General features: G+C 42.8%; 1 protein-coding gene across 3 annotated transcripts in view; it reads right to left on the reverse strand.

Moving 5' to 3' along the window:
• Window positions 1-14,051, reverse strand: part of CCDC149 (coiled-coil domain containing 149) — a 69,832-nt gene that overhangs the window by 33,549 nt on the left and 22,232 nt on the right. For all 3 annotated transcript variants that reach the window (XM_075858771.1, XM_075858761.1, XM_075858781.1), the window contains exons 3-5: window positions 13,989-14,027; window positions 12,556-12,663; window positions 4,056-4,172 (exon numbers count right to left, since the gene is read on the reverse strand). In XM_075858771.1, the coding sequence (XP_075714886.1) occupies window positions 4,056-4,172; window positions 12,556-12,663; window positions 13,989-14,027 (264 nt within the window). The remainder of the gene's footprint in view (window positions 1-4,055; window positions 4,173-12,555; window positions 12,664-13,988; window positions 14,028-14,051) is intronic.

Raw genomic sequence — 14,051 nt, forward strand, 5'->3', positions numbered from 1 at the left:
TATACAGGTAGCACATGGACAGGCTATGGATTTCAGCAAATACTGTGTAATACTTCCTTTGCCCTGTGGGGGTGCTGCAGTGAAACTGAAAACTTACTGCAGGATTTCCGCACAGATTACAGCTGATCACTGGGGGTCCAAGTAGGCAGACACCCTGTTTTCAGCTTATTGTTGAGGCAGCGCACTAACAAAAAGAGTTTGTTCTACAATCTACAGCATTAGATGCATTCAGCTGTTCTGTAGGGATACGGAGAATAAACGTCCCGTTGTGAAAAGTGGTGTAAGATCACTGCGGCAGACCAGACAAAGCACTTAATGTTGCACAAGTTTCCAGCTGTTCCTCAACATGAGAAGATAATATTGAAATATTAATTCTGTTTATCAGTAAGATTTATTTCTAAGCTTTCCACCCACAAATGCTCTCTGAAACAGATCAGTTATTCCGCAATTAGAGTAACTTAGCTTTATTGACAAGGTAAATTAACTATCCATAGACAATAACAGAATACTGACACCAAGTGGCCAAAAAACAAACAAAAACAACAATAAATGGCAATAGATTTTTGTTACAAAAACACAGTCTATACAAGTGAATGTGGCTGAGCTGAAATATTAGACACTTCCCGGGGACAAAATTTGATAAAGACCCTTTATTCTCATACAACACTTTTAAAAAGCTGTCGTCCCATATGAACAATCCTCTTTCTAAATGCAGTCCCTCCGCCAATAGACTGATCACTGCCGTTCTAGCTTCTGTAACCCCAGCTGGCATTGCCAGTGATGCTGCAGGGCAAATGTGTTGCAGTGCCAATTTATTTGAATGGGCACCATGTATGACCTCCATAGAAGGAGCCGATCTTTGGAGCTGATGGGACAGCCCCATTAATGTGAACCTCAGGTGCTTGTATCCCTACAACAGCCCACGGACATAGAATTTGTATGGCTATTCTCAATCACCGCAAGCTGACAGTTCTATCATTTGTGCTCCTTAAAACTCACAGTGAACTCGATAGCGTAACGGATAATGATAGAGATGTATCAGGATATTGAAGGGTGCCCAGATCTCTTCAATTCAGTCCCATTTGTATTATTACTTAACAGTGGTTCTACAGTTTCAGGCCCCACGCAGACGACCATAGTTTTCATCCCTAATTACGTATGAAATTGCGGACCCATTCATTTCTATTGGCCACGGACACCTTTCCGTATATATTTACGAATGGTTTCCGTGCCGTAGAAATGATCCGCAAAATATAGAACATGTCCTATTCTTGTCCGCCATTACGGCATAGACTCGCCCATAGAAGTCTATGGGCACTTCCGCAATGGCAGACGACTATGGATGTGTATCCGTCGAATCCGTATTCGCGGACAGTAAAAACCCTTGCTGTCGTGTGTACGAGGCCTTAGATGTGACTTTGTAACATACCATATGGTATAATTTGCCCTCTTGTCTTGGGGACCACGGCTAAATGGCAGATACTGTTACATACCAAAAGTTTCATCCATAGACTTGGGATATATTTAACCCATTTAAAGGCCTGAGAGTGGTTAATAGAAAGAGGATTGAGCTGTAAACGCACATGGTTATATAGAATCAATAGTAGGTGGCCGAAGGTTAGAAGGGTATATGTAGAGCACTGTCTGTTTAACCGCTAGAAACTTCCTGAGAAAAAAGGGTCAGCCAGCATATATACAGCTGTATCTAGAATGGACTTCATGTAGCAAAACTGTCAGAGTAAGGCTATGTTCTCACATAGAGGATTTGCTGTCGATTTTCCATGCGGAGTTGGGGAAGGAAAATACGCAAAGGAATACAGTATCAGCAAAGTGGACGAGACTTGAACAAATTCAATTCACTTGCTTCAGAAATGTTTCCGCGCAGAAATTGGCCTGCGATGCAGATTTTTAAATCCGCAGCATGTCAATTTATGCTGCGGAAAGTGCGCAGATTTGTTGCGGATTTCCCCAATGAATTCATTAGGGAAAAATAAAACTGCAAGCAAATCCAAATTTTGCAGATTTTCCGGCAAATTACCTTTGAATCTGCAGCAAAATCCGCAAGTCAAGATAGTTGAAATTCATTTTATAATAAAAAAAACCACCATACTCCCCTCCACTCGATCTACCATGGCAATGCTCCCCTGGTCCTCGCACACTTTGACGTGGATAACGTGCCAATCACAGGCTGCAACGGTCACATGTCACGGCGCAGTGGGTTTCTTTCGAAGATACTCACCGCAGGTAAATCTGCACCATTTGGAGCAGATTTGCCGCTGCGGTTTCCCTGCAGCTTTCTCCGGATTTGCTGCGGAAATTGTCCACATGAAATCTGGTAGGTGTGGACATACTCTTAGGCTGGGGATCCACGAAGCAGTAAAATCACAGATAACACGGAAAAAGTTGAGGGCAACTGTAGAATAGAGCGCTAGCCCAAAAGGCGAATAGCAATCAAAGGCAATGTTTCCAGCACAGTTTAGAAAAGGTATATGCTCCTGATGGTTTATTGTTTTCTTTAACCCTTTCATGACCAAGGGTCATTGATGCCCCTGTGTCCAGGTCAAATTTTCTATTTTTGATATGCACTTCTTTAAACAATAATATTTTTAGAACCGCTTTGAATAAGCTTGACAAAGGCTGCATGGAGCAGCTGAAACGTTGCATCCTACTGCACTGATGGGTGAATAAATTATTCAATTTTCATACGATTTTTGGAGTGCTGCCTCTTTTTCCTGTTTTGTCTACATTTGGGGATTTACAAGTCGGATCCCTAGAGGCCTGCACCCTGATACCCTAGAGGTTTTTGTTCTGCTGCGTTGCCCATACTTTCTTTGAGCAATACCACTCTAGATAGTGACACATTGCCCACATAGATAGTACCAGTGCCCACATAGTTAGTGCCCACTGTAAATAGTGCCACAGTGCCCACATAGTGCCACAGTTCTCCCTGTAGATAATGCCCAGAGTGCCACACACAGTGCCCATGTAGATAGCGCCAGTGTCCCCTGTAGATAGTGCCAATATAATGAAACAGTACCCATATAGATAGTGCCACCCCCCTATATAGAGCACCCACTGAAGATAGCACCACACCCCCTGTAAATAGCGCCACCCCCTTGTAGATAGCAACAACCCCCCTGTATTTAGCAATATCCTTGCTGCAGATAACCCACACCCCCCTCATAAATGACACCCCCTTCCTGTAAATTGCACCACTGTATCTCCCTGTAAGAGCGGAATCCCTCTGGCTGAAGATTCCGCTCCTACAGGAAGCCCCTGATGTCTCTTTCCATATATGGACAGTGACGTCAGGGGCTCTCTCTAGAAGCGGAATCCCCGGACAGTGCGTTCTGACACCGGTGATTCCGCTCCTAGTGTCCGTTCAGGTGGCGCTATCTACAGTGGGGGGTCGCTATCTGCAGGGGGGGGTGGCACTATCTACAGCGGGGATGGAGAGACGGCGGGGGCTCCCTCTAGGAGGGGAATCCTCGACCAGGGAGCTGGTCGGGGTTTCAGATGCTGGAGGGAGCTTAGGTGGCACTATCTACAGAGGGTTTTGCGCTGACTACAGGGGGTTGTGGGTGGCACTATCAACAGTGCGGGGGTGTATTCCGGGGCTCTCAAAGCCCCGGCTGACATGAGAGTGCAGCTCTGCTCACACTGAAGCATCACTGCACTCATTAAACCCGTTCCAGGCTGTCAATGTTTATACACGTGCTAACTGCACGGGGCATGAGCAGTTAGAACATATATAGCCGTATGGCAGTTGTGAAGGGGTTAATATGACTTGGGTCTAGGGCTAGTTCAGATTAACTCAGGGTGCCCCTGTCAGAGGTAGAAGAACCTATGTATAAAGGATTGCAAGGCATCCATTAAAATACAGGGAAAAAAATAAAATAATAGACCCCCCTGAGGCCTCTTCAAGCCAAGAGCCATGCTGGAATCGATTTTCAACTTTGGCTAATAGAGGAGTGTACTTGATATTGTATGTAACAGTGTCATCCAAGGCAGATAGCCTCTTTATGTGAGATTCTGTGAATTGTATTATAAATTACCTGCTCTCTAGCTTTTTCCAGCTGCAGAACAAGGTCCTCACGCTCGTGCGGCGCAAAATGGCGGACTCCGACCTCATCATCTCCGAGTCTCTGCTTGGCAATTGTCATTCTTAACAGCTGGAGATTGTAAGAGGAACACAATTACAGAAACAATTTTACATTTGTAATTTAAATGTTTCATTCTACTCAATTAGCTTGTGGCGATAGTTAGAAATCTGTGCGGGTCTACAAATTCAAGTTTACATTTAGAGAAACCATTCTCCAAAAATAATAATGTGCATTACTGTGATAAGGATTAGTTTGATTAAGAATTCTGCAAGGAGTGCAAAACTACTATAACAAAAAAGCAAGAAAAACAACCTGAATATGTACGCTGCACAAGCAAGTGTAGCGCCACCACGGTAGTTTCTGTGCATGAAATATGAGCAAACTGATCTCTCCAGTAATGTACATATAATAGACAATGTCACCTGGTCATGGACATCCTGTCATGTAGCCTCGACTCTTAGGCCAGGGCTACACATAAACTTTTTGTAGCGATACAGATTGATTTTAACTATTAAGTGACAGCTGCAGTCCACAAGATTACATGCAACTTAATGTATTCATTTGGACTGCAGCAGTCACTCAAGAGTTAAAATCAATCAGCAGCGCGACAAAAAGTCTAGGTGTCACAAGACAGGAAAAATATGGATAAAGGTCTGTTGATGCTGCCCCAGAGCATGCCGAATACGTACATTACTGTTGTAGTGGGGAGAGTAGAAAAACGAGAGAAAGAAAATAAATATCCTTAATTTCTCTTTAAAGGGAACCGGTCACCAGCATTTCACCTATTGAACTCTTCTCACCCCTTGCTGTTCTCCGCTGTCAAAAGTTCATTGCCGTTATCCCTGCTCCTAAACTCCTCCTCCGACCATAAATAACGATCTTCAAATATTTCTCACCTTTTATGGTAATAATCCGGCAGTCTCGTTCGTTCCCCTTCTTATGCCCGCTCATCCCCGAATATTGGCCTGCCCTGAATGCCGTAATCTCGTCTGAGCGCGCAATCATGTATAGTCTGACTCCCTTCACTGCTTCGTCCGGGCCTCAAATATAGTTAATGCGCGTGCACTGCTACAGTGTCCCGTTGTGCGCACGCACCAGAACATCGATGCGCAAGTGCAGGATTTTATGTGTGCTGGGGGAGGCAAGGAGCTGTCAATCAAAAGTAAGGAGGTGGAGTTAACTCAGAAAGACGTCACGGGAACACTAAAAAAATGGAACACTAAAAGCTACAGAGCCGACTTAAAAGATAATTATAGGTTACATAAAAATTATTTTTCACCAACTACCACCAGGTATTGCTGGTTTAATAGGTGAAATGCTGGTGACAGGTTCCCTAAAAAAAATCTATCTTTAAATAGCAAGTCACCTTAAGCAGATGCTAAATATACTCACCAGGAGAATACGGTAATTTTTTTCTGATGCACCCTAACCAAACGAGAATTATGCCCGACCAACCCACAATCAATAAATTTTAAGTGCTTCTTCACAAATCTGAAGGCCAAATTTATGGGCAACACTGGAAGAATTTGGGTCAAATTTGCAAAAGGTTATGGTTTGCACTCCAATATTCAACCCTTAAAGGGGCACTTAAGGCTACTCTTATCCCCTTTTATTATATGTACTTGCCAATGAATCATTAACGTCAAGGATATTCTAAACCATGGATCATGGGATTAAACCAAGGTATTTAGGGAAAAGTAGTCTTTAGGCAGATTACATATTACTTTATCCTTCAGATCTGCATCAATCACTGGGGCTGTACTCAATATAGTAAAAACTTTCAGCCTTATATTCAGGGCTCAAGATAAATTTAAACAAGTCAATATATGTCCACTAGATCCAACCATTCCTACAAATCTGTAAAATATACATTATGGTTTCCAACTACCCAATGAGCTATGACTTCTAAACATCGCTTCCCTTGTCACCGATGCCTAGAGGAGAATTGGAACTTGGAACGGGTCCATCCTGTCTACTCTTCTGTGGGATCCAAGGCAAAAAATGCAAATTACCCGACAATTCTGGAATTAAAGGTGTTATCCGGTTTCAGAAAATGAATATTATTTTTTGTATAACTAAAAGTTATACAATTTTCCAATACACTTTCTGTATTAATTCCTCACGGTTTTCAAGATCTCTCTTTGTTGTCATTTAGCAGGTATAGTCATGGTTTACTTATAGTTGATACAATTCTGTCCATGGTCATGTGATAGACACACAGGTGCACGGCTCATTACAATGACAGTATGTGTATCAGAGCTGTGTCTTCTAATGATCCCAGCACCTGTGTGTCCATCACATGACCATGGACAGAATTTTATATACTGGAAGTAAACAATGAATATGCCTACTAAAAAACAACAAGCAGAAATCTTGGAAAACATGAGAAATACATACGGAAAGTATATTGGAAAAGTTGTTTTTTTATACAAAAAATAACATCGCTTGTTTAAAGGGATTGTCCAGTTTTAAAAAAAAATGAATAAGGGCCTGGTCCAATATTCAAAAATTGAGGTCTTTCAACATCTTTGACCAATATGCTCCTTAAAGGGGTTTTCAGAGTTTGCGTTTTATGTGGTCACTATTCTTAGGCTCTTCTCCACACTAACTCTTTAATTAACTTACGATTTCAAAAGTGCCTCGTTCCTCTGCTCGCACCACACATTACGTGACCTCTGACCTCACATTTATCTTACTTTCTTCTGAGGTGCCGTAAACTGGTCACATGGGCTAGGAGCCAATAGTCTTAGCCCAGTATACGACACCTCACTAGTGAGGGGGCACGTACTTTCACAGCAGGGGAACATGCATGCGTGGTCCCCGCTGTACTGTCTATGGTGCAGGATGTTAAGCGGTAACAAACGGGAGTGAGGAGATACATCGGAAAAGGGAGGAGCCTAATACAAGCTGCTCCGAGCGTGTAAGTAAACAAAAATGCCCACAGAACCATGTCAACAAAACGGCACTCGACGGGGCATGGGAGGAATGCGAAGTAGCGATTTTTTTCATAGAAATGGGGTCATCAAGTTGCTTACACTTTGGGAAATTAAGTTTTATTATTTATTTATTTTTTTGGGGGGGGGGATCTCGGAAAACTCCTTTAATGGAACCCCCACCCAAACCCTCCACTCTTGATTTAAGGGTATGAACAGGGCTAGTCTGCACTGCTACTATAATTTTTTTACAAGGACTCCAGCCAACATTTGCTTCTATACCTTTGACATGCTACGCGGACACAATTTGTAGATGAAGCATTCATTTATTATACTTATTCCTGGAACTACCAAGCGAAAAGACCATATATATCCACTCTTCTTAACCTCCAATTGGAAAAAAAAAAAGAGAAGAGCGCAAGACAAGCATGGGGAGGATACGGAGGAGGAAAGGAGTCTAGTACTGAAATCTCCTAAACTAGCCCTCCCCTAATTATAATGAACATCTGTCGAAATTATCTGTACGTTGTCTATTATGTATGACACTTGGAGATTCCAGCCTTGTGAACCCAACATGAACCCTAGCACCTTCAAACATTTCACATGGTCATGTCTTAAAATCAAGGAATATCTAAAGCAAATGTTAAAAAGTTTCATAATGATAAAACGGGTACTTCCAGCATGAAACATGTCTCTTTTAGGCCTCATTTACACGAGCGTAATATACGCGCGTATGACGCGCGTGCTTTTCACGCGTGTCGTACACACCTATATTACTCTATGGGGCAGTGCAGACAATGCGTGAATTTTGCGCAGCGCGAGTGCGTTGCGTAAAACTCACGACATGTTCTATAATCGTGCGTTTTTCGCGCATCACGCACCCATTGAAGTCAATGGGTGCGTGAAAACCACGCATGCCGCACGGAAGCACTTCCATACGAACTGCGTGATTCGCGCAAGAGCTGTCAAAAGGATGAATGTAAACAGAAAAGCACCACGTGCTTTTCTGTTTACAAACATCCAAACGGAGTGTCAAATTAGAGATGAGCGCACCGAACTTCACCGGGTTCGGCCGAACTAGTTTTGACCGAACCCGGCAAAAAATGTTCCGGTACGCGACGTCAGGAGACAGTCACTGTCCACGGTGCTGAAAGAGTTAAACTGGTTCAGCACCCTGGACAGTGACTTCCGATCACAATATACACGAACGTGTAAAAAAAAAAAGAAGTTCTGACTTACCGATAACTCCCGGCTTCTTCCTCTAGTCTGACCTCCTGGGATGACAATTCAGTCCAAGTGACAGCTGCAGCCAATCACAGGCCAAGCACAGGCTGCAGCCAATCACATGGACTGCCGCGTCATCCAGGGAGGTGGGGCCGGATGACAAGAGGGGACGCATCACCAAGGCAACGGCCGGGAGACCGGACTGGAGGAAGCAGGAAGTTCTTGGTAAGTATGAACGTCTTTTTTTTATTCACAGGTTGCTGTATATTGTGATCGGAATTCACTGTCGAGGGTGCTGAAAGAGTTACTGCCGATCAGTTAACTCTTTCAGCACCCTGGACAGTGACTGACGTCGACTAGCCTCATCTCTACGATGGCGGCTGCGCGAAAATCACGCAGCCGCGCATCATACACTGATGACACACGGAGCTGTCAAGTGCCTTTTGCGCACGCAAAACGCTGCGTTTTTTTGCCTGCGCAAAACGCACACGCTCGTGTAAATGAGGCCTTACACGGATAACTCTCCCCCTAGCTCAGAGAACCCTACTTACAAACATTCTCTTTCATGCTAGAAAACTATAGCTAAACACTAGATTCATAGACATCTGTGTACATCCGTATATTATAGATCTTATATTCACGTCTTTTCTGAGGCGGTTTGAACTGGGCAGCTCAAGCGGAATATCTCATTTCACATCAGATTTTTGGATTTATTGTAATATTTGCACTATTGACACACGTTTTTACTTTTTTCGTTCCAATGATTGTTATTGAGTTTTAGTGAGGACCCATGCAAACGACCGTGCCCGCAATCACGGCCCGCGATTGCGGGCAGAGCCGGCCGCCGACTGACAGCCGCATTTTCGGGCCGTGCTCCCATACAAAGTATGGGAGCACGGCCCGCAAAATGCAAAAGTACGGACATGTTCCCGGAACATTTCCACGGCACGGACACCGTTCCGCACTGCTACGGAAATGTGTCCGTGTCCAATGAAAGTGAATGGGTCCGTTTTTGTGGACCGCAATTGCGGTCCGCAAAAACGGAGGTTTTTTACGGTCATGTGCATGGGGCCTAAATGTAAAAGGAGCAAAACACAAAATACAAGTTTTTACTTTAACAGATTATATATATATATATATATATATATATATATATATACACACACACACACACACACACACACACACACACACACACACACACACACACACTTTAGATTAACCTTATTATGTGGTTTTTATTACGTGGTTTTTATGCAGGGACTAGATCATATTAGAATTATATTGCGTATTGTACACTGTTTTTGATATTAAATGTATTTTGTATTGATATATACTTTATGACTTTGCAACTATGTATTATTATTTATCTATTGCCAATTATATATCAATTATGCATTCATTACTTCACACTGGACTTTATGTACAATGTAGCGATCCTAGCCAATATTTATGCTTTATCTGCTGCTATCATTATTCCCTCTACTCCACCTAGCGGTCTTTGTTCCATTGTATGGTATGTTCCGTCAGCGCTGTGCGCATTGTCTGCTGCCTCCTGCCCTTGGGTCGGGTGTCTGTGTTGTGCCATGAGACGTCGGTGTCATACGACACCAACGCCTGACATCACATGATGCCTCGTCCCGTCGTCCGGAGGGACAAGCCACCCGGCATCAGCCATAGATGGCGCTGATAGAAACATATCGGGTGGTATTAAACTTTCATTTTGCCCCTTAGATCCAACATAGCGATCTGCTGATGAGGTCTTTTGGCTCATTTAATATAGTACACCTGTAATCTATCCCCCAATAGGAGTATTTAAACACCGCTATTCTCACTTATCGCTACCACCAGATGCTGGAGACGCGCGTCGGGAGGGCACCCGTCAGCCAACATTTATTTATGGGTCAGCAATCACTTAATATAATATAACGTCAGCTCCTTATTTTTAAGCAAGTAACCTACGTATATTGGTACATTCTTTCTGACATTAGTTATTATTTGCCACCTGTCCCTACATTCTCTTGTATATTTATCTCTATATCTGAATATTGTAATCTGTTTGGCTGTGACTCATCCTTGCTGTATGATCATTTGTTTACGATCACTTTTGTATGTGCATTTTTAATCTTTGAATAATACAATTTGTACTTTTTTCATGACATGGTGTGATGCCCATTCTGCTTCAATATTGGTCTGAGTAGATTCATAAACATGTAGTAACTTCAATTAAGTTTAACATTTAAGACCAGATCTTATGTAACAAACATGTTTGGTTCAACATTAGTGAAAATTCGCATATATGATTTTGTAAATTGTTTGATGCAATATCTTGGGCCTATGTGCCCTTGTCCCTTCCCCCCGTTTTTCTTTTTTTGTTCTCTTGCTTGATATGTTCCTGGTTTGAAAAGGCAAATAAAGAAAGAATTTACAAAAAAAATAAAAAAAAACGGTGAAAATTAAAATCTGCTAACAGTGTTATAGCTATGGCCGCTGAGTATAATGTCAGGAAAAATACAGAAAAAATATCCGACTGATACATTAATATACTAGCATATGGTTATAATTATTAATAATACAGTAACAATCCTGTACTTTGACACCCGATGGTCCAGACGTGGTCTAATGCAACTACATGATGGCGCTGATGTTGACACAACACATGCATCAATGCCATAAAGAAAGTGCTGGGGATCCGCCAGCAAGGACACGATCATTTTCTACATAAACATTGCACTATATACACTATATGCCCAAAAGTATGTGGACACCACTCCTAATTATTGAGCTCAGGTGTATTTAGTCAAACAGATGCATAAAATAAAGCACAAAGCCATGCAAACTTCATAGACTAACCCTTGGTTGTAGCATAGGTCAGTGACTTTAAACATAGACCTGTCATGGGATGCCACCTTTGCCACAAGTCAGTGCGTCAAATTACCGATGTGCCCCACGAAGCTGAACTGTAGGTGCTATTATTGTGGAAGTGTCTAGGTTAAGAACAGCTCTGCCATGAAGCGGTAGATTACACAAACTCGCAGAGCGGTGCCACCGAGTGCCGAAGCATGTATAAAAATCACCTATCCTGTTACATCACACACTACAGAATTTTTAAACTGCCTTGGAAGTTACATCAGCGTCCGGGGCTTCATAAGAAAGGGTTTCCACGGTCGAGCAGCTGCACACAAGCCTAATATCATGAAGCACAATGCCAAGCGTCAGCTAGGGTGGTGTAAAGCACGCCACCACTGAACTCTGGAGCAGCGGAAACGTGTTCTCTGGGGTAATTAATCATACTTCTCTATCTGGACAGCTGATGGACGAATCTGGCTTTGGGGGATGCCAAGAGAATGCTACCAACCGAAACGCACAGTGTCTACTGTAAGATTTGGTAGGGGAGGGATAATGGTTTGGGGCAGTTTTTCAGGGTTTGAGCGAGACACCTTACCTCCAGTAATATTTTAGATAATTGAATGCTTCCAAGTTTGTGGCAACAGTTTGGGGTTTGGCTTTTTGCTGTTCCAGCAAGTTTGGTGGGGAGGAACTGGAGTAGTTGCACAGAGCTCTGACCTCAACCCATCGAGGATACATGGAATAAACTGGAATGGTGATTGTGAGCCAGGCCCCCTCATCCAACATCAGTGTCTGATCTCACAAATGCTATTTTGGCTGAAAGGGCACAAATTCCCACAGACACCATCCAAAATCTTGTGAAAAGCCTTCCCAGAAAAGTGGAGAATGTTACAATCACAAAAAGGGGCCAACTCCATGTTAATGCCTACGGTTATGGAATGGGATGTCCAAAAATGTCATATAGGTGTAATGATCACTAGTGTTACATACTTTTAGCCATATAGTGTATCGTTCATTGGTTCTAGATTTCCAGTAATCTTGCACCTCAGTGGTCCTGAGGATGTCACATTGCCAGATGTAACCTGTTATTTTAAAGGGGAAGGGATTACAATTTTATTGCGTCCACCAGCATTTCTTCAATGGAGCAAATCCTTGATGCTTTAAAATAAAAAAAAGAATACCCTTCAAATTAACCATTTTTTTAATCATGTTACTCACTATTTAACCAGCCTGGACATTGATTTCCCATCTCCAAAAAGAATGCACACATGGTAGTTTCCTAATGAAATCTCATCTTTGTGTTCTAATTTCCATTCAGTAGATAAAACAAATCAGATTTGTAGAAAGAGGCTTAGCTCTTCATAGCGAGAGGTTGAACAGACAGCTTCAGATACAATACATCCAAACCCAGAGCTGCACCCCACAGACAGCACATCATTCGTCACCTTGTTGTCTCCCTGGACTTCTCCCAGTCGCTGCTGCAGTTCTTTCATCTCTACCTCCAGCTTTTTGCTTCTTTCCCGAGCATCCCCCAGCAGCTGCGCCAAGTTTGCCTGCAAAAGTGCAAAAGTTAATCCTCAACCCAGATCCAAAACAGAATCAATGACTTCCACCACAATAAAGCAAAGAAAATAAAAAAAGTTATATATAAATACATTATATTGTTAGGAAAGTGGAGTTACAACCAATATGTCCGTCAGTCCGAGCGACACATCTGCCTAGTTATAGTATGTGGCGACGTTACTAATGTGCTGATTATTAATAATATTCATGTAGAAGTAAGAACTGGCAGATGCCTGCTTGACTTGGAGGGTGGGCACCAACGAAGCCCAACAAAGGGTTCACAAATCCAGAGAACCCAACATGCCGCAAGAGAAGTGAATGGTATTTTATTCCTTTTCCAAGCTGTGTTTTACTAGATTCAGGTATGCTGTGTGTTGTGTGTATATAGCCAGCTTCTTAAAGGGGGATTCCAAGCTTATAAAGCAACGGCATATTACTACGATCTCGGATATGCCATCACTTTATGATCAGTAGGGGTCCGACCTCTGAGACCCCCACCAATCCTGAGACTGATGCGGTCGCAGCGCAACATCAGTTGACCCGTCCACTGTTTTTTGCTATGCAGCGTCTCCCTGGCCACCAACTGTGCAGGGAACTGAAGCATAGCCCCATTGAAGTCAATGGGACCAACTGCAGCACCCTGCACAACAGCAACCCTGGCCACCCTGCTGGGCAGGGATCTTAAAGGGGACGCAGCGCTAAATCAGCACTGTGACCCCTTCGTTCTCAGGATCGGTGGGGGTCCCAGAGGTCGTACCCTCATCTATCATAAAGTAATTGCATATACTATAGTTCTACCACTTTATATATATCTAGTAAGTCCGCCACTGAATTGCTCCACACGGGAAATTGAAGCCCCAAAATCTTTCCTGCCCCTGATATTATTGATCCTCATAGGAGTTCCAGGCAGACAAGGAGTACCACTCTACCCGACATGTGCGTGTAGCTTTTTAACCAATCAAAAATAAATAAGTAACTTTACTTATCCGGTGATTGGCTAAAAAGCTCCGCATGCCATGTAGCATGGCATGTAATTCTCCTCTCCGCCAGGGATTCCTTCAATGATTTTTTATTAACAGCAAGAAACAAAAGCTTGGATCATCAATGTATATATAATGAAAAGACCTCAAAGCTGGAAAGTCGAGAGTCCCCTTTACACACAATAGGTGGTTGGGGGAATTCCGCTAATATTTATAAAACGTATCTAATGTGTATGGGCAGCTTAAACCAGATTAGAGGTAACTACACTCTTCTCTAAATATTTAACAGGGGGAAACTGTCCCTATGAAAAGAGGGTGGCGTATCATGTGAGTACCTGCTTTCTTTTCTCAGGAGGAATTGATGGGTCACCATCCTAGAAGTAGTAACAGAAAAAAAA

The sequence above is a fragment of the Rhinoderma darwinii genome, chromosome 1 (assembly GCF_050947455.1).
Source record: "Rhinoderma darwinii isolate aRhiDar2 chromosome 1, aRhiDar2.hap1, whole genome shotgun sequence".
In the NCBI taxonomy this organism is placed as follows: Eukaryota; Metazoa; Chordata; class Amphibia; order Anura; family Rhinodermatidae; genus Rhinoderma; species Rhinoderma darwinii.